We start from the raw sequence: 27,126 nt of genomic DNA, 5'->3' as shown, positions 1-27,126 counted from the left end.
CTGTGGCCAGGGCCTATGTCGTTGCAGCATGTGGGCCATAGTTGTGTGTGGTACTGTGTCTGGTACCTGCCTTTGGTACTTGTGTGCAGTCTCTGTGGGCAGTACCAGTGTGGGTACAGCACTATGGGCCACACCTCTGTGCGATACTGTGTGCAGTCCTTGAGGACAGTGAGCGGTACCTGTGCAAAGTGCTGTGTTGGGTACTATGTGCAGTACCTGTGTTTGGTACTTCTGGGCAGTGCCTGTGAGGGGCAGCACTGTGGGCCATATCTGTGAGCAGTACTGTGTTCAGTACTATGTGCAGTACTGTATGCAGTCCCTGTGGGCAATACTTATGTGCAGTACCTATACACAGTGCTGTGTTGGGTACTGTGTGCAGTACTGCACAGTTCCTGTGGGCAGTACTTGTGTGCAGTACCTGTGCACAGTGCTGTGTGGGGTACTGTGTGTGGTATCTGTGTTTGGTACCTGTGGGCAGTACCTGTGTGGGTGCAGCACTGCGGCCCACACCTATGCACAGTAATGTGTGTGATACTTTGTGCAATCCCTGTGGGCAGTACTTGTGTGTAGTACCTGTGCGCCTACTGTGTGCCATACCTGTGTTTGGTACATGTGTGCAGTACCGTGTGCCGCCCCAGTGGCCAGTGCCCATGTGGGCCCAGCCCTGAGGCCGTACCTGTGTGCAGGCGGATGTGCACCTTGAGGCTGCCCGAGGTGGAGAAGCTCTTCATGCAATACTGGCACTTGAACGCCTTGATGCCGGTGTGCGTCTTGATGTGGGCTGTCAGCGTGCTCTTCACCGCGAAGGCGCGGAAGCACTGCGGGCACTTGAAGGGCTTCTCGTGGGTGTGGATGCGGATGTGGCGCACCAGGTCGCTGGGCTTGCGGAACTCCTTGGCGCAGTAGGGACACACGTGCCAGCGCACGCCGTTCTCCTCGCGGATGGAGCCTGCGAAGGGAGAGGACACGTCCCGCTCGGCCTGGACGCCCCGCCCAGTGTCGGGTCCAGGGCCCCCTGCGGTCCCTATGGAAAGCTGCACGCACGATCAGTTATGGGAAAGCTTGGAATTCCCAGGATCACTGACATTATCGAGGGCTATGAGTTAATCTCGCTGAAACCCCTAACAGTCGGGGAAAACACAATTCACAGTGTCTGAGAAAGAGCGCCCGCTGAGAAGGTGATCGATTCTGTAGGTCCAGCAGCACCAGGACACAGTCGGCTCCCTCTCAATGAAAATGAAAGTAGATGGGATCGAATGACCCCATGCTTAACGCAGGGAACGGGAAGAGAAGGAATGACGCTGGAATTAAGTATTTATTGGGCCTACTGGATATCACCAATAAAAAATAATAGAAATGCAAATATTAAGAAATGGTAAATTCATATGCTATAAAAGGAAATTTATAAATAGTTAAGACAAATAAATAGTATGTATCAATTAATGATGAAATGTAAGTGGATCTGTCTCATTCAGTTTTCAATCAAGTTTAAAACTATTTCTAATAGAAAAAGAATCACAAATTGATGGAAATATAGTTAAGTATACCTGTCCCTCTGTTTTCAGCAAGAAACAGTGCCAAGACCCCAGTGGACGCCTGAAAGCCCAGATAGTAGGGAACCCTATGTACACTACGTCTTTGCATCTGAGAACCAAGCCAGCTACTGAGTGGCGAATGCAGCAGCATGAGTGCGTGGGACAAAGGGATGACCTGTGTCTCCCTCACCCCTCTCGGGACGGAGCAGGACAGTGGACGGCGAAATGGTAAGCAATTTACAGCTTATGAACTGTTTATTTCTGGAATTTTCTGTTTAATATTTTTGAGAATTTGGTTGAATGCAGGTAACTAAAACTTAGAATCACTTTATTTTTAAAAATTTTGATGAGATTTATTCATCTGAAATTAAGGTAGCATCTACAGTGACTATACAGATAACTCACATAAAGAATCCACATGAAATCAGAAAGATTTTGGCCATTTTAATAAAATGAATATTTTAAGTAAAGTTTATTTAACTGTGTCTGTACCAACACAGTTTTCTTAGGGAAAAAGAAAACCTGTTTCCTTCTCTCTTATCACGAAATATAAGGAATTCTCCATATATGCAAGTAAATCTGTAAAGACAGAAAACGTACTTTCTCGAATACAATATTCTTTGCAAGAATAATTCACATAAAAAAGAAAGGTGGGCTGGGTGCAGTGGCTCACGGCCATAATCCCAACACTCTGGGAGGCTAAGGCAGACAGATAGCTTGAGCTCAGTAGTTTGAGATCAGCATGGGCAACATGGCAAAATTCTGTCTCTACAGAAACATTTTAAAACAATTAGCTGGGTGTGGTGGTGCATGCCTGTGGTCCCACATACTCAGGAGGCTGAGGTGGAAGGATGACTTGAGCCCAGGACGCAGGAGTTGCGGTGGGCTATGATTGTACCACTGCACTCCAGCCTGGGTGACAGAGCCAGACCCTGTCTCAAAGAGAAAAAAGGAAAGAAAGAAAGGTAGAAAAAGAGAATGAAAAATAATACATTTTTTAAACACAGTGACAGAATGTAAATAAAAACAAAGGCACAGACACAAATCACGGGGGTAAATATGGACAAGGAAATAAGGGAACTGGTTTTAAAAGGTGAGACATTTGTGGTGATAGTGCATAAAGATATCTAAAATTTAGGACTGCTTAAAATTAATAGGTAAAAATTAATTCAGAAATATGCATAATTACCTAAAGGTCTTATCATGACAAATCAAAAATGCAAGGTATAAAAGGGTATGAGAGACTATATCTACTAGTGAAAATTAGGACACCATTCCCCAGAAATCAGATTTTTTTCCAAACCAAAATGAAACTATAGCTCAAGTTACGCAGAATGACATAATCTAAATCTGCCACCAGGTTCTAATATCTGGGAATAGACTAGAACAGAGACTACGAACTGGAAGTCCTGAAGCTGTCTCCAAATCTGGCCTGCATATGTTTTGTTTCACCCACACAATGTTAAAAAAGAAAATGGAATCCAGATCCCCAACTCTGACAAATGGAAAGATCCGGAAAGCTAGATCTGCAATCCCACATGGCAAGCTTTCCTGGAGTTGGGCAGTAGCTTTCCTCTTCAAATAGTAAGGCCAGGTGCGGTGGCTCACGCCTGTAATCCCAGCACTTTGGGAGGCCGAGATGGGTGGACCACCTTAAGTCGGGAGTTTGAAACCAGCCTGACCAACATGAAAAAACTCCGTCTCTACTAAAAATACAAAATTTGCTGGGCATGGTGGCACATGCCTGTAATCCCAGCTACTCGGGAGGCTGAGGCAGGAGAATCACTTGAACCCGGGAGGCAGAGGTTATGGTGAGCCAAGATTGTACCATTGCACTCCAGCCTGGGCAACAAGAGCAAAACTCCGTCTCAATAAGTATACATATAAAAGATTAAATCAAAGATTTAGTTTAAAACATTAAATTATGACCAAGCACAGTGGCTCATGACTGTAATACCAGCACTTTGGGAGACCAAGGCAGGAGGACTGCTCCAGGCCAGGAGTTCAAGACCAGTCTGGGCAATATAGCAAGACTCTGTCTCTACAAAAATAAAAATAACAAAATTAGCCAGGTGTGGTGGTGCACAGCTATAGTCCTAACTACTCGGGAGGCTGAGGCAGGAGGATCGCTTCAGCCTGGGAGGTCGAGGATGCAATGAGCTATGATCATGACACTGCACTGCAGTCTGGGCAACAAAGTGAGACCCTGTCTCAAAAAAAAAAAAAAAAACCTATTAAATTATAAAAGTCAGATATAAGACAAGTGACCCATAATGTCCGTGATGAAGTCTAAATATCACCCAAGCCCAAAGTCATTAAACATTGACAAACTTAGCTATACATATATATACATTTCTCCCCAGTTAAAAAAGTTTTTCAGCTCAAAAAGGTAAACAAATTAGAAAAAAAAGTACAACTGACCCTTGAACAACTCGGAGGGTAGGGGCACTCACCACCGATGCAGTTTAAAATCTGCCTATAGGATACCCCAAAAACTTAACTATCAATAGCCTCCTGCTGACCAGAAGACTTGCCAGTAACATCAACAGTTTACCCATATTTTGTATCTTATACATATTATATACTGTAATCTTACAATAAAGCTAGAGAAAAAATGTTATTCAGAAAAGCATAAAGAAGAGAAAATACATCTCCGATTCATTAAGTGGAAGTGGTTTTCCTCTCTGTCTACATGTTGAGTGGGCTGAGGAAGTGGGGGGTCTTGTTCTCTCAGGGTGGCAGAGGCGGAATAAAACCTGCATAAGTGGACCTTTGAGTTCAAATTTGTGTTGTCTAGGAGTAAACTGTATCTCACAAATATAGGTCACAAAATACTATCATCTTTAATACCTATGGACAAAAGAAGTCAAGAGTTAGTCTTATAGGAAAATACAGGTACTCTTTAACATGAAAAGCTCTCAACCTTACTCCCTGTAAGAAAAATGCAAATTCAACATACAATAAGATACCATTTTCTAACCTACCAGATGAGTAAAAAAAGTCCCCAAATTTTGATAATTTCTTGAAAAGGCTATGGGGAAACAGGTGCTCCAACAATTGCTCCTAGAAGGTAAATCTACATGACTACATGAAAGTTAACTGTTTATCAAAACTTACTCCTTTTCACCAAAAGGAAAGTGTAACTGTTTACAAAATCCTTTTCATTTGTTATCAAGTACATTACTGATACCAATGATAAAATTTCAACAAGGTCGGTACAGTGGACAATAGTTCTGGTCCATTTTAAGTTCCTGATATTGATGATTTTACTATGATTATGTACAAGGATGTCCTCGATTTTAGGAAATAGACACTAAAGTATCTACAGTTAAAAGGGCATTATATCTACAAGTCACTCTTAGTAAATTCAGGAAAAATAGAGGTAAACAGCAAAAACAAATGTAGTAAAATGTTAACATTTGGGGGAATATGGATGAAGGGTATATGGGAATTCCTTGTATTGTTTTGAAACATTTCCGCTAAGACTGAAATTATTCTAAAACTGAAATGTCCTTACAGATAAACGTACATGTGTGAAATGATGCAGCTACACTCATGGCCACTGCAGCATCATTCATGTTAGCAAATGGCTGCAAATTGGTTAAATTACGATATATTCACAAAATGAAACACTATTCAAGTATTTTGAAAAATAAGATATCAAGTGGAAAAAAGTAACCTGAAAAATATAATCACATAATATTATACTTCTAGAAGGAAGCCACTCGTCCTCCTAGAAAACAATCACACAGATGCCTGTGCTTGTTTAAAAGACACACAAGACAGCAGTGGTGAGCTTCCCGGGGGAGGGGGGCAGAAGGCCCCTCACAGGAGTTCTGTGTACGCGACTGTATCTTTTGAATTGTGTGGCATGAGCATGTTTCACCTGTTTAAAAATAATTTTAAAACACATATATTCATTAAGCACCTATTATTGGTCAGGTACCACCATGCTATCCACTTTACATGGATCCTGCCATTTGTTTCTCTTTCATTTATTCTATCCTCAGTTCCACCTTACAGATGAGAAGCTGACAGCTTAAAAGTTAACTGACTTGCCCAGGGCCAGATGGCCAGTGAAGTCCATGCGATCCTAGCACCTAAGTGCAGTTTTCACAAGGAGGTCTGTCTTCCCAGTGCTACTCCAAGCACAGCATGACAAGTGCCAAGTGCCATGCCAGGCATCAAAAGGTATCTGCCCTGGAACAGACTGTGGTCTAGAGGAGAAGCGGGCAGGGCAGTGTAACCAACCGTGTATGGCAGAGCATCAGAGGTGCCAAGACAGATGTGTGCATGGACGCACACCAGGAATGCAAAGACAATGCTGATTACTTCCGCAGGAGAAGGTTCAGAAACTTCTGCAGAAATAAGGTGGCCCTGTGGGTGAGCTTCGAAGGCAGATAGTTGCCAAGAAGAACACAGCCTGAGGTACATTTATCAGATAAAAGCAGTAGCAAAAGCCAGGTGTGAAGGTGAGTCCCAGAAACTTCTAGTTCAATATGGCTGGGGTAAAGGATGTCTGGTGGGACTAGCAAGAGTCAGAAGTGCAGGCAGGGCTAAATTACAGAAAGCCTTCCATGCTGCAGAAAGCTTCTTGGCAGGAGAGAAAAAAAGCCTAGACATGTTCTCTTCAGTCTTCGGTTAGCTCCCATGCAAGAGAGGGTGCCACGGGCCATCCAGTCAGCTTCATCTCCAGCATTAACTGGGCCATCAGGAGGACGAGGATGACCAAAGAGGAAGGCCACTGGCCAGACACGGGTAGGGTAGGCAGGCAGGGGCAATGTAGTAACCAGAAAGACATCTGTGGGTTCTTCTGTGGGATCAGAGAGCACCTACTGTAATCAGAACATTCCAAGTAGAGCACCTGGGATGGATGTGCCTGCTCTTTTGGGGCAAAATCCAAATGCTGGTTCCAACAAAGGACCCTGGCCTGCTGGGAGCATCGAAAGATCCCCCAGATGCCTGACAGGTACATACAGAAGGTCTAGCCCAGAAGACAGTCATGGTGACACAAAGTCTTTCTGCTTTCAAGGACCAGAACATCAAATATTCAGAAGTAACTACTATCCAACAACTAATTAGAGAGGGACTCATATCTCAGTGTCACACACAAATGCAGACTCCCCAGCCAGAGAAGACCTTTACGTGAAATACAACAGCCCGAGTCACCTTCTTGACTTTTGTTACAGAATATCTCACTGCACAGCCTAAGTGTGTGTGTGTGTGTTTTTTGAGACGGAGTCTCGCTGTCGCCCAGGCTGGAGTGCACAATCTCAGCTCACTGCAAGCTCCGCCTCCCGGGTTCACGCCATTCTCCTGCCTCAGCCTCCCGAGTAGCTGGGACTACAGGCACCCGCCACCACGCCTGGCTAGTTTTTTTGTATTTTTAGTAGAGATGGGGTTTCACCGTGTTAGCCAGGATGGTCTCGATCTCCTGACCTTGTAATCTGCCTGCCTCAGCCTCCTAAAGTGCTGGGATTACAGGTGTGAGCCATCGCACCCAGCATTTGTTTGTTTTTTATGTTTTTGTTTGTTTGTTTTTAAAAAAACACTCTCTCAGTAGCAGACCTACTAGAACACTGGGAACACTTCATTCAAATCTGGTGGAACCACAGCAGCAAATCTTACCAAATAATCAGTATACAAATCAGAAGTGACAGGTCAGTGCTGGGTCTCGGGGCTTCACACAAAAGCCTCTAACATGGTTTGGCTCTGTGTCCCCACCCACATCTCACCTTGAATGCTAATAATCCCCACATGTCATGGGAGGGACCTGGTGGGAGGTAACTGAATCATGGGGGTGGGTTTCTCCTATGCTGTTCTCTTGACAGTGAGTAAGTCTGATGGGGTCTGATGGTTTTATAAAGGGTAGTTACCCTACACATGCCTCTCTTTCCTGTAGCCATGTAAGATGTGACCGCCATGATTGTGAGGCCTCCCCAGCCAGGTGGAACTATGAGTCAATTAAACCTCTTTCCTTTATAGATTACCCAGTCTCTGGTATGTCTTTATTACAAGCGTGAGAACAGACTAACACAGCCTCTTACATAAACCTGGCCCTCAACTAATGACAGATTTATAGATATGCTGCTAGGACTGGGCCAACAGAAGCATGCAACTGGATATCTGAAACTGTAAATCGAGGAACGGATCCTGCTGATGAAATGGAGCTAGTAGAATCTTTTTATTTATTTATTTATTTATGTATTTAGACATGGAGTCTCACTCTGTCACCCAGGCTGGAGTGCAGTGGTATGATCGCAGCTCACTGCAACCTCTGCCTCCTAGGTTCAAGCCATTCTCCTTCCTCAGCCTCCTGAGTAGGTGGGACTACAGGCGCACCATCACACCCAACTAATTTTTGTATTTTTAGTAGAGGCAGGTTTCACCATGTTGGCCAGGCTGGTCTCGAACTCCTGACCTCAGGAGATCCACCCACCTTGGCCTCCCAAAGTGCAGGGATTACAGGTGTGAGCCACCATGCCCGGCCAGTAGAATCTTTTTAACAAATACTACAGTCTGCTGGGTTTTTCAGCACTGACCAGGAAGATGATGTTGATTTTCTGGCCAGGTTTTCTTGGCTGGTCACAGGAAAGAGACAGTCACTGATAGTTAGCTGGACTACGTGAATTAAGAATGGGAATATCAAGATGCTCAAGAGGCACTAGGAGCTGCTGAAACAAGGGTGGCACCGACGCTGAGGTGACCAGCTCTTGACGACAGGACCTCCTCTAAGATACTGGCTTTTGCTGTGATTATGTTCAGATTTTGAAACATCTTAGAGTGCTCTCAGATCAGTAGAAGGCTGGCACAGCAGCAATCATGTTAGTTGTCACAAAGGAACTTATGATGAAGACCATATCTTTGAAAATGAGAGTAACGATGAAGCCATGTTTGTCAACGATAAAAAAACAACAGAAGTTACTGTTGGACCAGCCAGCTCAAGCTTCACCAGTTACTGCTGGCTCCTGTGCAGTTTATATTTCGACACCGCAGCACTGGCAGGCTACACGGTTTATAGAGGCTGCAGGAGCAGCAAGCTTGCTATAGAAATTGGCAGAAGCTCCTCCAAGATCGCATGGTGCCGCCTTCTCAGGTGCTGGTTCAATGGCTAGTGCTGTGCAAATATGACACAGCTGTTGGTAATGTCAGGAGTAAACTCTTATCAGCATGATCTGTGACATGAGTTTTCCGGAACTTGTCAGACAGGAAAGTTCTTCACAGCTGAACCTCAACACATTCCGTGGGTATTAACGGCTTTCTTAGATCACAGGGGGTCTGCAACACTCTAGTGCAAAAGCATGCAGCAGAACTGCTTAGCAGTTCTTCAGATTTGTCAGATCTCTCAAGAAACAATGAATCCTTTCATTGAGGATATTCTGAATAGAACAGAAGACTTATCAGGGCTTTCTCCACTGAGAAGCATTAGCAGTCCTTAATGAAGAACAATCAACTATTTGTTTATGAGACAGCTGGAGTACCAATTATGGACAGCAAACACCCATCAAAAAGGAAGCAAGCATTAACTGAGGAATCCGTGGACTCCACTGATGGACAAATTTAAACTTCTGTTAGGAACACTGATGCTGACAGCAGAGGAAGAAAGGGCAACATCTATAACAGACTGCCTCAACCATGCTGCTGGACTTGCCAGAGCAGCAAGCAGCCTGGGGAATGGCATGGCTGTTCCGAGGCTCTGAGCTGTTTACAGATACTCTCATCGGCCCTCAGCTGTGCCTCACAGAAGGATATGCTCAGAAGCAGAGTTCCCATGTTCCTCTTCATTGCATGATTACTTGCCTGGAGGAAGAAGTCCTTCTATTCCCCTTGTCTGCTCAGACACGTGCTCAAAGACTACGAAGGAAGAGACCCCCAGCAACTCATTCCTTTTATCAAGCAGATTACAGCCAAGCCTAAGACACAGGTATCCCCATTGTATGACAGATGCTCATGCCTCTGCTCAAGCAGTTGTTGAAGAATTGCTCTGACCAGCAGAAGAAAACCACCAGTCTGCTGCTGAGAAAGGCAGATGCTGCGGAGGAGTTACTTTGCCTCCCTTCTGTCAGTCACAGGCAGTGGAATGAGTGAAGGTACAGAGAACAGAGAATGAGTGCTGGTTACTTTCTCACAGGAGCAGCTGAATATCCAGATCCAAGTGCACAGAAATAGGTTTTGTCCTTCAAAGTTGAGAACCTCAGGGAGGTTCAGAGGGACTATGGAATTTCTTACTCCTGTTTATAAGCGCATTGCCCCCATGTGGTTCCCAGAACCTTGAAAACAAATCTCTGTCCTGGCAGATGCACAAACAGTGCTGGCTGATGTGGTTACACAGCGACACTGAGAACAGTGCATCTCAGATGCAGCCCAGGATGCACTGAGCATCTTCACCAAGGAAACCTGCCCTCCTCACATGCTGCCCCAGAAATGATTTAGGACTTTTATCAAGTGCTTCAGCAGCCTGAAGCTAAAGCTTTACGAGAATTATTTAAAGTACTCTTCCAGGGAGGAAACCCTAAGGACTGCATCTCCTTGGGTCTACTTCACAATGAGAATTCCAGTTAATAATTTAGGGGGAAAAAAACCATTTTTGTGTGCCATTCACACTAGCATTTTTAACACTGCTTTGGGCTTACTGCAGTATACTTACTGAGGATTTTCTGATATGAGGTCTGTTGCACTCATGGATGCAGACCCCACGGAGAAGGAGAAGGGCTACCTGCACTTAACTTTTACGCAATTACAAAAATCAAATTTATCTGAGCTGTAAGCACTTGGCAGACCACAAACCACAAAAGAAGAACGTGGGAGAAGGTTTGTTACAGGGAATTTTAAAAAGCACATTTGCAGAGATAATGATTTTAAAAAGCAGATGAGTCTAAGAGCCACACCATCCTGAAGCCCGTGGACTGAAACAGGACAGCAGGATGCCAGTCAATTACAGACCAGTACAGTATACCGAAGTTCACAGTGATGACCCCAGGTCATCAAGAAGTGGCTAAGTTCACAAGATCACACTCTGATCTAAGAAGGTAAAGTATGCAACGACTTTTAGAAAAGTTTCCATACACAATAGTTTCACTATACCATACCATTTTCATCCTTAAAGGAATCAATCATCAGCTTTCCAGAACACCATTCACCATGATTTCTAGATAGCCAGTATTTCACCACAATAAATGTCTTTTTTTTTTTTTTTTTTTTTTTTGAGACAGAGTCTCACACTGTTGCCAGGGCTAGAGTCCAATGGCATGATCTCGGCTCACTGCAAACTCCGCCTCCCGGGTTCAAGCGATTATCCTGCCTCAGCCTTCCGAGTAGCTGAGATTATAGGTGCCTGCTACCACACCCAGCTAATTTTTTGTATTTTTAATAGAGATGGGGTTTCACTATGTTGGCCAGGTTGGTCTCGAACTCCTGACCTCGTGATCCACCTGCCTTGGCCTCCCAAAGTGCTGGGATTACAGGCATGAGCCACTGCACCCAGTCATAAATTTCAAACTTTACTAAAAATTTACAATGATTTATGTGTCACAAGTTGTATGACAACTATAAAAGCATTGTTAAATTTTTACTATAACTTCTTCAAACAAAGCAAATCCCGCCAAAAACATTTAATCTGATAAAAGTGAATAAATCAAAAGCAATAATTTTACAAGGTGGAGTATGCTTAACTTAGGAACATAATGAAGGTTAGTTATAAGCAATTAATGCTATGACTTATGAGACAAGAATAGTTTTCCTCATGGTCTTTCTAAGATATCAAATGATATTCCATCCTTGGAGAGGCATTTTCAGATATAATCACTATGTTAAAAGTGCACTGGTCATTGAAAAGTTTTAATTAAAAGGAACATGTTTAAATAGAAACATGTTCCCAGGCTAAGAGTGGTAGCTCATGCCTGCAATCCCAGCATTTTGGGAGGCTGGGGCAAGAGGATCACTTGAGGCCAGGAGTTTAAGACCAGCCTGGGCAACATAGCAAGACCTCAGCTCTACAAAAAAAAAGGTTTTCACTAGCCATATGTGGTGGCACATGCCAGCTACTCAGGAGGTTGAGGCAGGAGGATTACTTGAGCCCAGGAGTTCAAGGCTACAGTGAGCTATAATCGCACCACTGTACTCTAGCCTGGACAACAGAGCAAGACCCAGTCTCAAAAAAAAAAAAAAAGTCCCCATGGTTTCCTCATAACCATATTAGAGAGGTCACTTAACAAAAACAAAAACAGAAACAAAAGAAAACAAAAAAAAGCACTGGCTCCAACTTGTACTAGGGATCCCATGAATGTAATGGGTAATTATTAGAACTGCATGCACTTGCTCAGTATTCTACATGTGTATTTGAATGATTCAAGTAGTCCAGAAATTACCTAATTGTTATCAACTCTGTAAACACAGCACTCCAAACTAGAACACCGTGCAGGAAGGTTTCCTGCAATTCCATGTGGAATTCCTCGGCTAGCGCTTGGTGCAGGGAGAAAGCTGCTTCCAGCACATGCGGGTGAAGGTCTGGAAGGAGCAGCACGGGGTGGCGCTCACCTTCTCGGTCTAAGGATCATGGCTATGTGGTACTTTCAGGAAGGAGAAGGTCTGACATGGCTCCTCACTCAGTGGCTTGCTGCCCAGGTGAAAGCATCTAATTTAGCACAATAAGCAGAGACAGTGGCCCATGGGGCTCAGGCGGGCACTCGCACACAGGTAATAAATCTGCATCAGATGATCAGGAACACATAACACAACTGTAACCTGGAAGGCTACCACACAGCTAATCAAAATACATGGAAATGGCTCCTGTTTCCCTTTCTTGCCCTGCTAGATACCAGGAAACTGTGTGGGAGAAACTGCTTAGATTCCAGCATCCTGTCTTTCACTTGGGGAGAAGGAGGCCAGATCAAGGGGAAGAAGAGCAGGACTTGTGTTGTTTGAGAAACAAGAACTTCACAATCATGTTATAAATGAGAAAATGTATTCTAGGAAAGAAGTGTTAACAGAAATGGCAATGTTATTCCATGCTTTGTTGCAAGAATGCACTTGTTCCCCAAGACACCTGGGAAAGGTTTTTACAGGAACAGTTTTGCCAAAGAGACAAGAATCTATCTTTTTCAAGAAAGATGTAGTAAACTCCTGCTCCTGCAGAAAGAGCCATATTGAGCACTGTGGAGTGTTCAGAAATGAAAAGGCTGTATTCCCAGCCAGAGCTTATTACCTAGAAGGGACATTAGACTGCATCTGTGCACAATTAACATGAGAGAATGCAGGAATCCTAAACACTCTAAGTGCTGTGGGAGATAGGACAAGGAAAAGCACCTCTCAGAGTCCGTTCATGAGGAGGAGTACTGAAGATGCTTGAATGATGGAGCACTAAAGATGCTTGAATGATGGCCAAGATTTGACAGAGACCAGAGGGAGAGGGAAAAGGAAGGCATCCTTGCTGCAGAAAGCTGCAGAAAGCATGATGTGCAGAAACACAGGGACACCTAGAAACAGTAGGAATCCAGTTTCAGTATGATGTATAGTAAGTTTGTGCCTAGAAGCACAGAGGGAGGAAGGATTGGAAATGCAGGCTGGACAGGTGATAGGATACTCAGGAGCCAAGAAATGGATCTTGGAGTGTAACAGGAAAGGGTGAGGTGTGGAGGAGGGAGCTGTGCTGCAGGGGTCCTTTGAAGAAGAAGAGGAAAGGACTAGAAAGAAAAAACTAGGAACATGTTTCTAGAATCACATGGCTGGATGCCAGAAGCACCAAGGGCGAGAATAACTGAAGCAAAGCCGTGGATCTCAGTGGAGAGGAGGCACCTAAGCAGAGCAGAGAGAGAACAGTCAGAGACAACAAGCTTTCGAGCCCCGGCGAGGAGTCAGGACAAACTGAATACAGGAAAGAAGCCAGGTTAAGGAGAAGAGATAAATTTAAGAAATGTTATGGCTGTTATTTTTATTTTTAAATACCAACCAACTACAGCTAGCTACAAAACATTCAACAAACATATCCTATCACCTTCAGAGGAAAAAAGAAGGGCATATTTCTTAAAAACCAGAAATATGCTATCCCAATGTCTAAACTTTAAAGTTTAGCAAAATTACCAGGTAGAAATGGTGATTTCTTCTTTATCATTTTTTTTTCTTTTTTATCCAGTTTCTCCGGGCTTTCCTGTTCTTTTTCTTGCTCTGCGTCTGTAGGGTCCGTCTGCTCATTTGAAACGCTGGAAACATCTGGGTTTTGAACCTGTGGTGCAGAGGTCTTGGCATGGCTGGAGTCATTAGGATGTGCTGCAACTGGAATTGAAGACAGCCCACTGTTTTCTAAGGCTTGCTAAGACAGAACAAAACTAAAAGGTTAGAAGATAACGATGGCCCAAATCTGCCTACCAAAATCAATCACAAAGCTTTACCTATAGAATTCTAATTCCACTCCAAGAAACAAGAATCTACAATTCCAAGTAATCACTTAGCAGTGAGGCTTCCAACACTTTGAGGCTGTAACATCTTTTCTGATATATGACATTCTGCCCCCGCCCAAAATAATATAAGCATTTATATTTCTAATTAAAATTTATTTGACTTTCAGAAATCTTACCTCACACAACTTTGGCTGTCTCTAAATAAATTTGGGAATCCCTATCTGAAGGCTTTTGAGTTACACTGGGCTTAACTTTAAGGTATCGGCTGTAGAACGACACCCTGAGATTCCTCATACCCCTGGCCAGCTCTTCCCCATGAAGGTATAGGAGGAAGGTTAAACAAGTAACAGAGAGACAGGAGGAGAAGGAAGGCCCCCTCTTTTTAGAAGTGAAGAGCTAGTGTGAAGTAGCGATGGACTAGAAGGCTGGGGGCTCTGTGCTCCTGCCCCACCCCTCTCCCACATGTGTAGGTGCTGCCCACACACCTGAGAGAAGGCCAGGCAGTATGAACGCTCTCAGAATTGTCCACACCCATGACTGTCTCCAAATTATAAACCAGAACCTCAAGAAAGAATAAAATACTTTTTCCACCTCTGTCAACATAAATAGATACAACTTCTGAAAAGGCTGTTCTTTTCAAGTAAGTTCATTTACAGAAAAAAAAATAAAAGTTTATGATTTTTTAAATGTATAGATGAATAAATCATTTGAATGTTGTGCCGTCCATAAGCAATTAAGTAGGCATATTAATTTCTTTCAGTTCAGGCACATTTTTCACGAGGATACCCTGACTTTGACAAGTCCTACAGATTTATTTCTCAATTATCATCCCTGGTTTCTGACCCAGCACGAGCGCATGAGCCTCACACCGCAGGGAAGCGTGCTTCACCTGTAAAATGTCCTGGCTGATGCCCACTGCGATGCTCAGCTGCTGCCCAGGCTGCGGGGACTGCCCTGACTCCACCGGCCCCGGCTCTGAGAGCTCCAGGAGCTGCTGGATGACGTCGCTCACTGCCTGGGAGCTTGGCTGGCTTGAGGCTGACGTGGCTTGGGCTTCTGTCTGTTGAAGAGGTAACGTCTGAAAGAGTGTGGCCTGAAACACAGAAACATTTTCATTAAAAATACAGTTTTGCTCTTTAATTTAAAAAGGAAAATTTAAAAAAAAAAAAAAAAAGGCAATACCCTCCCTAAGGATGTTAAAATCTAAAAGTATCCTAACACATAAATTTTAAATATCATGTCTCACTGATTCTTGTGTTTGGCACGATATTGGCTCTTAACATACACAATAAATTGTTCTAATGCAATTTTTTACAGTTTTTTCAAGTGGGCAGTAGAGACTCAAGATGGCAGATTGAGCGCACGAACCCTCACCTTCCTGTTAGCTCATAAAATTGAAGTGAAGGAATTTAAAAAATATCAAGTTATACAAATTTAAAAAGTAGGAAAGAAACCACTACAGTCAAAATAATTCAACACATTTGTGAAAAATTCTTCCTGCAGGGAGACTGCAGGAATAAATGCACGGTAATGCTACAGCCGAGAAAACTTAAGTCAGAGGAAAGGGCTGTGATGGGAGAGCCAGTCCCACCCCTGCAGGGCTTGGGAATCCGAAACGTCCCCCCCAGAAGAGGACGGATGGCAGGGAAACTACCCGTACAACACTGTGCGGGTGGGGACAGGACACTCTACCTTTGTCAAAACCCATAGAATGGACAACTCTGAGAGTGAACCCTGACAGAAACTACGGACTTTGGTTAATAATAATAATATATCCACATTCATTCACCAGTTGTAACAAATGTACCCGACCAATGTACCATGTCAGAAATGGGGGAAACTGAGCACAAGAGCAAGAGGGTATATGGTAGATCTCTGCACTTTCTGCCGAAATTGTCTGTAAACCCAAAACTGCCCTAAAATTCAAGTCTGTCAATTTAGAAAATAAAAATAAAAACAGAACAAAAAGTATTAGGACCAAAAATGAACGCCCCTGTCTTCCTCCACGGAGGAAGTGGCAGACAGGCACGTACTTTGAGGCAAAAAAAAAAAAAAGAAGAGGAATCTCTAAATATTTTATCGCTAAAAAAGATAAAAAAGAGTAAATGACCTGGGAAGAACTAGGGCACCTTTTGTGGCACTAAATTCCCAGACTAAGTATAACTCTTTTGTGTTCTGCCACCAGGGTCCCGTGAAGGGCTGGTTCCCCTGGCCACTCACACTCAGTGACCCCTGGATCAACAAGCACCATCCACGTGTCAACAGTTCACACACAGGCTAGTGCTGCCCTTTCCTGAAACACAAACAGGCAACCAAAGATGATGAGGTAGGCCCAGGAGAGACAAGGGGAGATGACCCCAGGCAAGTAACTCAACGAGCACAAAAAACTTTTTAAGACAGAATGCTTATTGGATTTCAGAAAAAGTGCATCAAACAAGAAAAAAAAACTCGTGAAAAAGAAACAATCAGATCATCACAAAGCAGAGCTCTCAGAAATTAAAAATCTTACTTAAAAAAAAAAAAAAATCAAAAGAGTCATAAGATAAAGCTGAGGAGACCTCTCCAGGCCAGGCCTGGTGGCTCATGCCTGTAATCTCAGGGCTTTGGGAGGTTGAGGTGGGAGGATCGCTTGAGGCCAGAAGTTTGAGACCAGCTTGGGCAACATAGTGAGACCTTGTCTCTACAAAAAATTTAAAAATTAGTCGAGCATGGTGGCATGCATTTGTAGTGCCAGGTACTCGAGAGGCTGAGACAGGAGGATTACTTGAGCCCAGGAGTTCAAGGTTACAGTGAGCTATAATCACACCACTGCACTCCAGCCTGGCTGACAGACAAAAAAACCTCAGGGCTGAAAAAGGCCAAGAGTTAGAAAATGTGAAAGGTAAAATAAGAGACACGTAGAGTCAATCCTGGCAGCTGGACACTGATTCCTAGAGCGTCCTGAAAAAGAATCTATATAATTTAACTTCTAATGTTCTTACCTGCCCAAATAAGAGTATAAGGTAAGGGAGATTCCAGGTTTCTAAATCCCTATAACTACATTTCTTTCTATTAAGAATATAAATGTTTAAAATGATCTGGACTATTATTCCAGATTATTCACTACATCTATGTTTTGATTTGCATATTGCCAAAGGAAATGATGAAAATTAATATTCGGTTGATTTACACAACATTAAAAATTTTATTTAAAAAAATTCAGACCAAAATAGAATGTTGAAGACATAATTAGTGGACTCTAACTATTCTCCAGCTTTATAATTCATTTTACAACATTCTATCTGGTCAAGAATAAACTGAGGAACCATCCCACACTGCAAATATTATGAAAAAAGAAAAGAAAAAACAAACACTAAAGGTAAACCTAATGTTTAAAAACTAAGTATTAATTAGACTTATTTTCCATACTGGTAGGAGGCAACTGTTGACATAACACAACCAAGTAACTGCATTCATAAGCATACATTAAAACTTCCAACACTTGTATTTAATGTCTACTACTATTAAGATACCATAGTTGATGCTTAAATTTTACCATTTATTAATCTGTTGAGAGGCTAGTGCAGTACAAGTAACTAAATGAGGCTGAGATAAGATGCCTACAGAAAAAATAAGTGTGTGTATGTCCCTGTGTATGTGTGTGTGTGTATGTGTGTGCGCACGCACGCACCTGTCTACACACAGTCTCTCTGTATGTAGGCATATGTATTTAGAGTCATATAATTTTTAACTACATGTACTGAAAAATATAATTTAGTTTCAAAAGTCCAAAGACTTGGGAAAAAGTATCACTGTCACATAAGAAAAGAGAAATATTACCTACAAAGGATAATTAATTCTTAAATTATAATGTAAAGACAAAGAATATTCAATAATCATCAATAACATTGTAGAAATTATTTCACAAATTAATGATTACAGTTTGTCTTATTTTTACAGGTTCAGATGACAGTCTGAATCAAAGTCATCTAATTCTCAAATTTAAAAAGATTGACTTTAATTCTTTAAAAATTTGCACCTTTTCTCCATATAAAAAATTTTCATAGCACCTTTCCACTACTAAATGTTCAATTGTAAAGGTCATATTGAAAACGACAGATTTTAGTTTAAAAAGAAGTTCTTCCAAATTACTAAACTTACCGTTAAAACATGAGCAGTCTCTGTGGAACTTGTTGAATTCTGTGGCCCACCCATGTGCATCTTGCTGATATGCGTGTTTAAGCTGCCTAAACTTTTAAATACACAACTACATTCTGTACAGTTATAGGTAGGACCATTCTTGACCTTAAAGAATAAAAAAGAAAAAAATGATATTTCACAATTAATTGTTAAATTTAAACATTTAAATTATGGCAAATCATAATTTACCATTCCATTCAAAATGACAGAAATAATCTAACCCTTCAACATTACCTTTTTTCTTTTAAATTAGATAGTTCTAGAATCAATGACCCAACTCTTTAAACAATATTGCCGGTATAAGATGAATTGAAATTTCAGTCTTTTCTATTAAGTAGAAATTATTCAAGAGTGAGAAAACACATTTTTCAATTATTGTAATTTAATAAAAACAAACTGTCAGGCATAAGATGTTCTCGGTTTTTTAAACAGCTGAATACAATGTTCAATAGTGAAGGCCAGACAGTTATATATAAATACATATTACACCAAATATGCTTTCAGATGGCCAAAACCACAGAGGTTAGGAAAGACGGTCATAATGATATATGAACTTTTCATCAATGTTGATATTCTGTATCAACAACTAATTTTCTTTTGAGATGCTCTGTCGCCCAGGCTGGAGTGTAGTAGCGCAATCTTGGTTCACTGCAACCTCTACCTCCCAGGTCAAGTGATTCTTCTGCCTCAGCCTCCCGAGTAGCTGGGATTACAAGCGCCTGCCACCGTGCCCAGCTAATTTTTGTATTTTAGTAGAGATGCGGTTTTGCCATATTGGCCAGGCTGGTCTCGAACTCCTGACCTCAGGTGATCCACCTGCCTCGGCCTCCCAAAGTCCTGGGATTACAGACGTGAGCCATCACACGTCTAACAACTAATTTTGGCCTAACAACTAATTTTAAAACTATGATAAATCCAGAAACTATGGAAACCAGTAAAATGAGTAAGAACAGCTATGAACAGAGAAAATATCTAAAATATTATTTCTCTATTACTAAAACCCAGTGTTAGTTACTGTAGAACTATGAAGGCTAGCTTGAAAACTCACTGGCCCCCTCTGACCTTGAGTAAGACTTCCATTCTGTTTCTGGTACCTAAGAAGCAAATTCAGATTCCTCACAGGACTGGATAATATTTACGAACCAACTTTTAGAGGCTGTTTCTGGAACAACCCATTCTAGTACAGGTCCAAGAGCACCTCTCAGTGGCAACAGGCAAGTCTCTGGGCCCTTTAGTATAGGGGGAGTTTTCTACACTCAAGAGTACTAGCAAGTACCTCACAAGGCTGCTCTAAGGTTCCAGTGAGGTATGTCTGTGTGCTACACAAATACACGATCCTTCCTATGCAATCATCTTCACCCAGAGGCAACACCACAAGAATGACTTACAACAGCCCAAATGTATTCTTCTGAAATCTAAAGGTAACCTCAGTACCTCACTAATACTGACATGCCTTCCTAATGTCTCTGGGTCTTAGATATGAAAAAGATTAACTCATTGAACATGGAACTCTGAATCTGTTCATAAAACTACGTGAGATGGGCAGGGGTTTTACCTCAATTTAGATTCTCTTTTTCATTTTAGACATTCTGTTTATCTAAGATCAAAGACAGCTTCTACTTGTTTTTATTAAATTTGGATAGTGAGTGTTAACTCTAAGTTCACTTCAGTGTTAGTTAAGGTATTACTCTAAGGAAAAAATTAAGAGACACACATTTGCTCTTAAGAATATGATAGTTTTTGTTCTGCAAAATCATTTCATAGGATATATTGATCCATGATATAAGTATTTGTGTTGTTTAAATATTTCTTTGTATTCACAATTAGAATATAAATCAGTAAGTCATGACGGTTAGTTAGAGCAAAGGTTGACCTACTGTACAGAAATACTTGCAGAGGATCTACACAACAGTATGCTCTGCAGACAACAGAAAATTACCATGGGAAATCATCATTTTTGTCGAAAGCGTGGACAAGCAGCATGGAAGGAAATGAACAGAGCAGGTCTCTGTCCAAGAGGGAATGGACATGTACCATATGAGCTCTGTGGTATTAGCAGTAAGAAAAACACTTTTTTCCCAATTTTATTTCTTACCTTTTAATTTCTTACACTTGCCTGTGTTTCAAGTTTGCTAAAGGGATGAAATACATTATTGAGAATGATGGACTATAACTAACAAAGGTATTAGGATTATTTTCAAATATTTTTTCACCAAAGCCGTGCTGTCAGCAAGAAGACAAAAAGAGAGTAGTTTATATTTCTTCCACATGTAATAAACCAAAAAAATTCCCACGTACGTATTTTCTAAAACAGGGTCTGCTCGGCACAAAATCAATCTGCATTTTTTTTAATGGAAAATAATTTCTCAGGTCCATTTTTAACCCAAAAGATACCTACTGTCCCCTGAGAAATACTGCTTATGCCCCCAACCCATGTTTACCTCTGAGTGGACTCGCTGTACATGCGACTGAAGATTCCCTTTCTGAGAGAAGGCGGCAGGACAGAAGGCACAGGCGTGGGGCTTTTCACCTGTGTGCTTGATCATGTGGGTCTGCAGTGCCCCCTTCTGGTTAAAAGCTTTTCCACATTCACTACATTTAAACGGCCTTTCGCCTAGAGAGGGAGAAAAATGATCAAAATATAATTTCATATTGTATGGGCATCTTACGGATTAAAAAGAACAACATTGAAGTTACCCAAACCTATCCCTCTGGCCAGAATGTCTCCCCAGAACTCTACATGCATATATACAAGTGTCTACTTTAAATCTCAAAATTAACACGTCAAAACCGCACTTGTTCATCTCCCAAACTGTTCCACCTGCGGGCTTCATCAGGCAATGCCGTCTTTCCAGGGGATCAGCAAAAAACCTTGGAGTCATCCTTATCTTTGGTTTCTCTCACGTTTCACACTCAATAATAACTTCAACATACAGCCAGAGCAGCCCTGCTTCCTGTCTAAACCACCATCACTCAAAGCTTCTGAAACCACCTCCAACTTGACTCACTGCTTCCACGCTGGCCCCTTCCTAGGCTGCTCTCAAAACAACAGACACAATGACCCTCTTTAAGTCCGAGCAAATCACTTGTCTGCTGAAAATCCTCAAAGGCTTCCAAATCCCCCCCAGAGTAAAATCAAAGTTCTTCTAATACTCAGCAGAGGAGGTGCCAGTGCTGTGGTTCCCCGACCAGCTGTTGTCAGCTCCCCTGCCCCTGCTCTCTCGCTCCCTCTATCCACTCCTGCCACCGCCCTCAGACACACCAGGCAGGTTTCCACTTCTGGGCCTCTGAAATCCACCACCTGGGTGGTTCTCCCCCAAGTATCCCCAAGACTTGCTCTCTCAGATTCTTCAGGCCTTTACTCAAATTCCCCTTTGCACTGAGCACTTTCCAGTCCATTCTGTTTAACATTAAAATCTCCCCTGTCTTCCCTGGGAACCCCTGGCCCTGTTCTCTGCTTGATTTTTCTGCAGACTTCTCAGCATTTGACCTTTTACATTTTACTCAATGTTCATCTCCCCTCCCTAGAATGCATGCTCCAAGAAGGCAAGCGCTTGTGCACTGCAGCTCTTCAGCACCTAGAACAGGGCCTCGTGCACACCAGCACACAGTACAGATCTGATGAATGAAGGAATGAGCGAAAAGACAAAATCGAGTTAGGTAAGAGCCTAACTGCAAGGCTACTTAAATTTCTAGTCTTACTAAATTTTCACTCCCTAAGAAACCGAAAGCAGCTGAGTTCATAGTAACATCAGATCTCTGCTTCTCTGAACAGCTTTAGGGTTAAATAAGTGAATGAGATGTAACAAGCTTGGGGACAGTACACAAATGGGAAACAACCCTGCTTTAACTCAGAGGGGCAAGGGTGTGAAAGAGGAGGACAGGCAGTCAGGAGGCATGGTGAGAGTGTGGCCCAGTCATGGCACTGCCCGTATGGGGACAGGACAAGAGGACAGGCAGGCAGGAGGCACAGTGAGAGTGCGGCCCAGTCACAGCACTGCCCGCATGGGGACAGGAGAGGAGGACAGGCAGGCAGGCAGGAGGCACAGTGAGAGTGTGCCCTGGTCATGGCACTGCCTGCATGGGAACAGGAGAGGAGGGCAGGTGGGCAGGAGGCACAGCGAGAGTGTGGTCCGGTCACAGCACTGCCTGTGAGGAGACACCCTTCCTGTTCTAGATGACGATGCTGCAATGTACTCAGCCTCCTTTGGACAGGAGTTCTGCTGGGTCACACACAGTCCAGGCATGGTCCAGTAGGATTCTGGTCACCCCCCCCGCCCACATCATCACATACACTGCGAGGCACAGCCATTGGAAGACCAAGCCCAGAACACAGAACTGCCTGAACGGCAAGCGGCCACTCCCTGCTACCTCCACCCGGGCCTGCGAGCCTCCTGTTTAAACCACACTGGCCTATGTGACTCCTGGGGCTGGGACCTGCTGCTCTCTCCAGGCAGCTCACAAGCCAACTGGAGCAACAGTGACATATGCTTCAAGTTCAGTGCAGAAGAGTACGCATCACAGAATCCCAGAATGACACAAAGTATGTGATTCTACACGCATGTGTCTCTCTAGGAGTGAGAGTAGGCTTATGATGTATGGATATTTATATATGTGTAGAAAATATCTAAGGGGTAGATATCAAACTGTTAAAGGTAAATGACATCTGAGAAGTGAACACGAGAAGGATTTGCTTTACTTTTTACTTTATCTCTACTTTGGGTAAAGTTTATAACATTTTTAAACTATTTTTTCATTGATTAAAACTTCAAAGACTACACACTAAAGCTGAATACTCTACAGACAAAATGTATTAGCACATTTACAAAAGCACTGTTTTCTTTCTCTTACTCTAGAAAATAAAACTGATGCTCTAAAAATATCAACTTTATGCTGACATATAAACAAACGCTGAAATCATCTGAATGACTCTACAATACTCTACACAGAAATATTCACTAAAACTCTGAAAAAAAAAAGCAATGTAACATAATTAGAACTGATTGACAAACAATAGCAGCCAAGCAAAATAGCTGTGAGATTTTTTACTTTGTCACTATAAAAGAAAACCAAATCAAGAAATACAGAAGAAAACAAAATGACAAAGCATGGATCATTTTAATTGCAAATCTCAAATACTAAAAATATTTGTACAATTTTCCTTTTTCCTTCCCTGGAGATCATGTGTGGTACTAATACAATATTATAAACGGGCTGCTCTTTACAAGATGGCAAAGAGCATTCAGCTATGAATGCTGTACTCACTTTCAAACATTCAAGCAAAACTAATGAACAAGATAAGGCATGGAGAAAGAAAGTTTTATTATTCAATGTTTCACAGCTTAGTGAAGGCAAAATTACAAAAGAATATGAAAATCCACTGCTTTCTTGTTTTTTATTTTATTTGGTTTTAATTTTATTATTTTTAAGAGTCAGGGCCTTCTTGCTGTGTCGCCCAGGCTGGAGTGCAATGGCACGATCATAGCTCACTGCAGCCTCAAACTCTCAGGCTCAAGCAATCCTCCCGCCTCAGGGCTACAGGTGGGTGCTAACACGCCTGGCTAAGTTTTTTATTTTTTGTAAAGACAGGATCTCACTATGTTGCCTGTGCTAGTCTTGAACTCCTGGCCTGAAGAGATCCCCTCACCTCAGCTTCCCAAAGTGCTGGGATTACGGATGTGAGCCACCACATCCGGTCTTTCCTTGTTAATTTAGCTCTAATTAGCACAGTGTAATATCTGACACACAGTAAAAATAAATGAGGGAATAAATAAATACCATACCAATAATAATAACAGTAATATCAACCCCAAATTATTAACAGCCTACCATGTATCAAGCCCTTTTCAATGAGCACTACGCACATTTTTTATTTATAATTTAGGACAACTATATACAGATAAAAGAGCCACATTTTTCAAGTGAGGAAATAAAATAACACAAAGAATAACTAATTTCAGCAAGATTACCCAGCAAACTATGGGAAAGCTGGGATCAGATTCCAAGTCGAGCTAGCACAAAGGCACCTGTTCTTCCCTTCAAGCCACAGTCAGTCACCCAGAAGCTCGTGCTTTCATACCTGTGTGTATCCTAATGTGTCGCGTTAACTGGCTTGGCTTTTGAAACGTCTTTCCACAGTGCGGACATGAATACGTGAATCCACTTCTGTCGATGTTCCGGTTATAAGACCTTGTACTTGATACCCTAGTGTAATAAAGGGGGGCAAAATACACAGTAAGACGTCTCCCTTGTACCTTGTAACATAAAGTCAAAATGAAAATCCTACCAGAAAATTTGACTAACTAGTCATCAGAACCTGTTTTAATAAATCAATCACATATATGTATGTGTCTGTGTGTATATGCGTTAGTTTTAAAAATCATAAAACTCATTTTTCTCTATTTTTGATGAAAAAAAACGTGGTTTTTTCGGTCAAAAACTGAAATTGGGGTGGGGGAGCAAAATATCTCTTCTAGACAAAACTTTACCTGTGATGATCAGAAACAAAGATGCTACGGGTATAATTTCTACACTGACACCTGACCCACACCATCTCCTCCAGTCTCTTGCTCTCATTACCATCTGCACACCAATGACGTCCAGACTCCTGCCTCCAGCAACTCTGCCTCCTCCTCTGGCTCCAGCCCTGGACAGCCACCTCTCGCTTGGCATTGCCTTGTGGGTAGTGTCCAAAACAGAACTCTTCATTGATTCCCAACCTGCTCCTTTCCATGTCAAGACATGAAAGCTCCCTCTTGCTCAAGTTTAAGTCTCAAGAGTCCCACTGGATTTTTCTAGTCCATCTCCAAAAGCTGCCGGTCTTACTCTGAAACACCCACAAATGTGGACACGACTCTCCACCCTCCAGCCACCATCACGGCCTCAGAACGGGTTCGGCTCTCCAGTGCACTGCTTCCACAGCCTCCAAAAAGGTCTCCCTGCTTTTGACTCCTGCCCACACACCAGGCCCAGTGCCATCCAAAAGTCTGGTCACGCCATTCCCTTTGTGCAAAACCCTCCAAAGGCTCCCGTCCCACTCATAGGAAATGCACATCCCCAGCCCCGCCAGGCAGGCTCTCCTCACCCCAGCCACCTTCCTGCCTCTCACACCAGCCACCTTCCTGCTTCTCACACCAGGGAGGCTCTGCTTCCACCAACCCTCACGCCAGTCACCTTCCTGCCTCTCACACCAGCCACCTTCCTGCCTCTCACACCAGGGAGGCTCTGCTTCCACCAACCCTCACGCCAGCCACCTTACTGCTTCTCACACCAGGGAGGCTCACTGCTTCCACCAACGCACTCCCTCAGCCTGAAAGGCACGGCCCCTAAGGCTGCAGGGCTCCCTGCTCCTCACCCCAGTCTCCTTCCAAAAGCCCCACTCAGAAAGGCCCACGCAGTATAGCCGCCTCCCCAGTCTCCCTCAGCCACACTGCACACAGCCATCCCACTGTCCTCCTTTCTTGACACGCACCACTATCTGAAACTGTGGTACTGACTAACCCACTCACTTGGTCACTGCCTATCTCCCGACTAAAGGGCAGTTCTGTGAGGGCGAGGCTTCGTCTGTCTGGTTTGCCACTCAGTCTGGAAAGACCTAGAAGCCAGAACTGTCTAAGTGCCACAAGCACCTAAACATTTTCAATCATCTTTCAAACCTCCAAGGAAACATTAAAAATGCCTGTGTCAAAGCCTCATCAGAATAAAAATCTGGAATGTATAGAGACCATGTATTATTATATTTGGGGATTTAAAAAATCACTGAAATTACCATCCAATTGGCTGGGGAAAAAAGAAAAAAAAAATCACTGAAATCATAAAGTATTAGGTGCATACCACATTAGTCAACAAGAGGCAAAATGAAAAAGAAAGACAGGAGACAGCTGATCCTGTGGACGTCCAGTCCACATTTCTCAAACACAATGTCTAAGAGGATAAACATACATCAGAGTCTTCAGGCATTTTATAAACTGTGTTAATCAACTGCCACAGGACTTCTTGTTGTTAAAAAGTACAGATATTTCCTAAACATTGCAGCTTAGAAGGATGGCAAACTAAATTGATAATATAGTAGTTAAAATGATGATCGATACTGCCTTTATTTTATTTTATTTTTAGAGACAGAGTCTCACTCTGTCGCCCAGGCTGGAGTGCAGTGGCACGATCTCGGCCCACTGCAACTTCCACCTTCTGAGTACAAGCAATTCTCCTGCCTCAGCCTCCCGAGTAGCTGGGACTACAGGCATGTGCCACCATACCTGGCTAATTTTTGTATTTTTAGTAGGTATGGGGTTTCACCATGTTGGCCAGGCTGGTCTCAAACTCCTGACCTCAGGTGATCTGCCTGCCCTGGCCTCCCAAAGTGCTGGGATTACAAGCGTGAGCTACTGTGCCTGGCCTGATACTGCCTTTTAGAGTTTGTTGGAGAAAGCTAAATTAGTGTGAAAACTGATTATCACCATTAGCTAACTTGAGCAAAAGGGCCAGGAAGAATATTTTATTTCACTTTATTAAGAAACAGAAATATCAGTAAAAATATATATTATCGCTGGGCGCGGTGGCTCATGCCTGTAATCCCAGCACTTTGGGAGGCCGAGGCGGGCGGATCACAAGGTCAGGAGATCGAGACCACGGTGAAACCCCGTCTCTACTAAAAATACAAAAAATTAGCCGGGCGCGGTTGTGGGCGCCTGTAGTCCCAGCTACTCGGGAGGCTGAGGCAGGAGAATGGCGTGAACCCGGGAGGCGGAGCTTGCAGTGAGCCAAGATTGCGCCACTGCACTCCAGCCTGGGCGACAGAGCGAGATTCCGTCTCAAAAAAAAAAAAAAAATATATATATATATATATATATATTATCAGGAATCAGGTAAAATATAAATTTTTTAAAAACATGTTAAGTTTGAATAAGAATAAATGTATAAATGCATTCAAATATAGTCAGTTGTTAAGATTATGAGCGCTAAAATCAGACTATTAGGGTTTAAATTTCAAACTCCTGACTTATAAGCCACAAAATCTC

General features: G+C 42.7%; 1 protein-coding gene across 1 annotated transcript in view; it reads right to left on the bottom strand.

Annotated features, from left to right (window-relative positions):
• Positions 1 to 27,126, bottom strand: part of ZNF236 (zinc finger protein 236) — a 134,129-nt gene that overhangs the window by 77,005 nt on the left and 29,998 nt on the right. Inside the window, exons 6-11 of the mRNA XM_031658648.1 lie at positions 24,189 to 24,313; positions 20,551 to 20,723; positions 18,071 to 18,214; positions 14,820 to 15,023; positions 13,614 to 13,842; positions 677 to 949 (exon numbers count right to left, since the gene is read on the bottom strand). Of these exons, the coding sequence (XP_031514508.1) occupies positions 677 to 949; positions 13,614 to 13,842; positions 14,820 to 15,023; positions 18,071 to 18,214; positions 20,551 to 20,723; positions 24,189 to 24,313 (1,148 nt within the window). The remainder of the gene's footprint in view (positions 1 to 676; positions 950 to 13,613; positions 13,843 to 14,819; positions 15,024 to 18,070; positions 18,215 to 20,550; positions 20,724 to 24,188; positions 24,314 to 27,126) is intronic.

Source organism: Papio anubis, chromosome 19 (genome assembly GCF_008728515.1).
Source record: "Papio anubis isolate 15944 chromosome 19, Panubis1.0, whole genome shotgun sequence".
NCBI lineage: Eukaryota > Metazoa > Chordata > Mammalia > Primates > Cercopithecidae > Papio > Papio anubis.
Note: the sequence above shows the minus strand (reverse complement) of the source record. Positions and strands in the feature narration are given on the sequence as shown.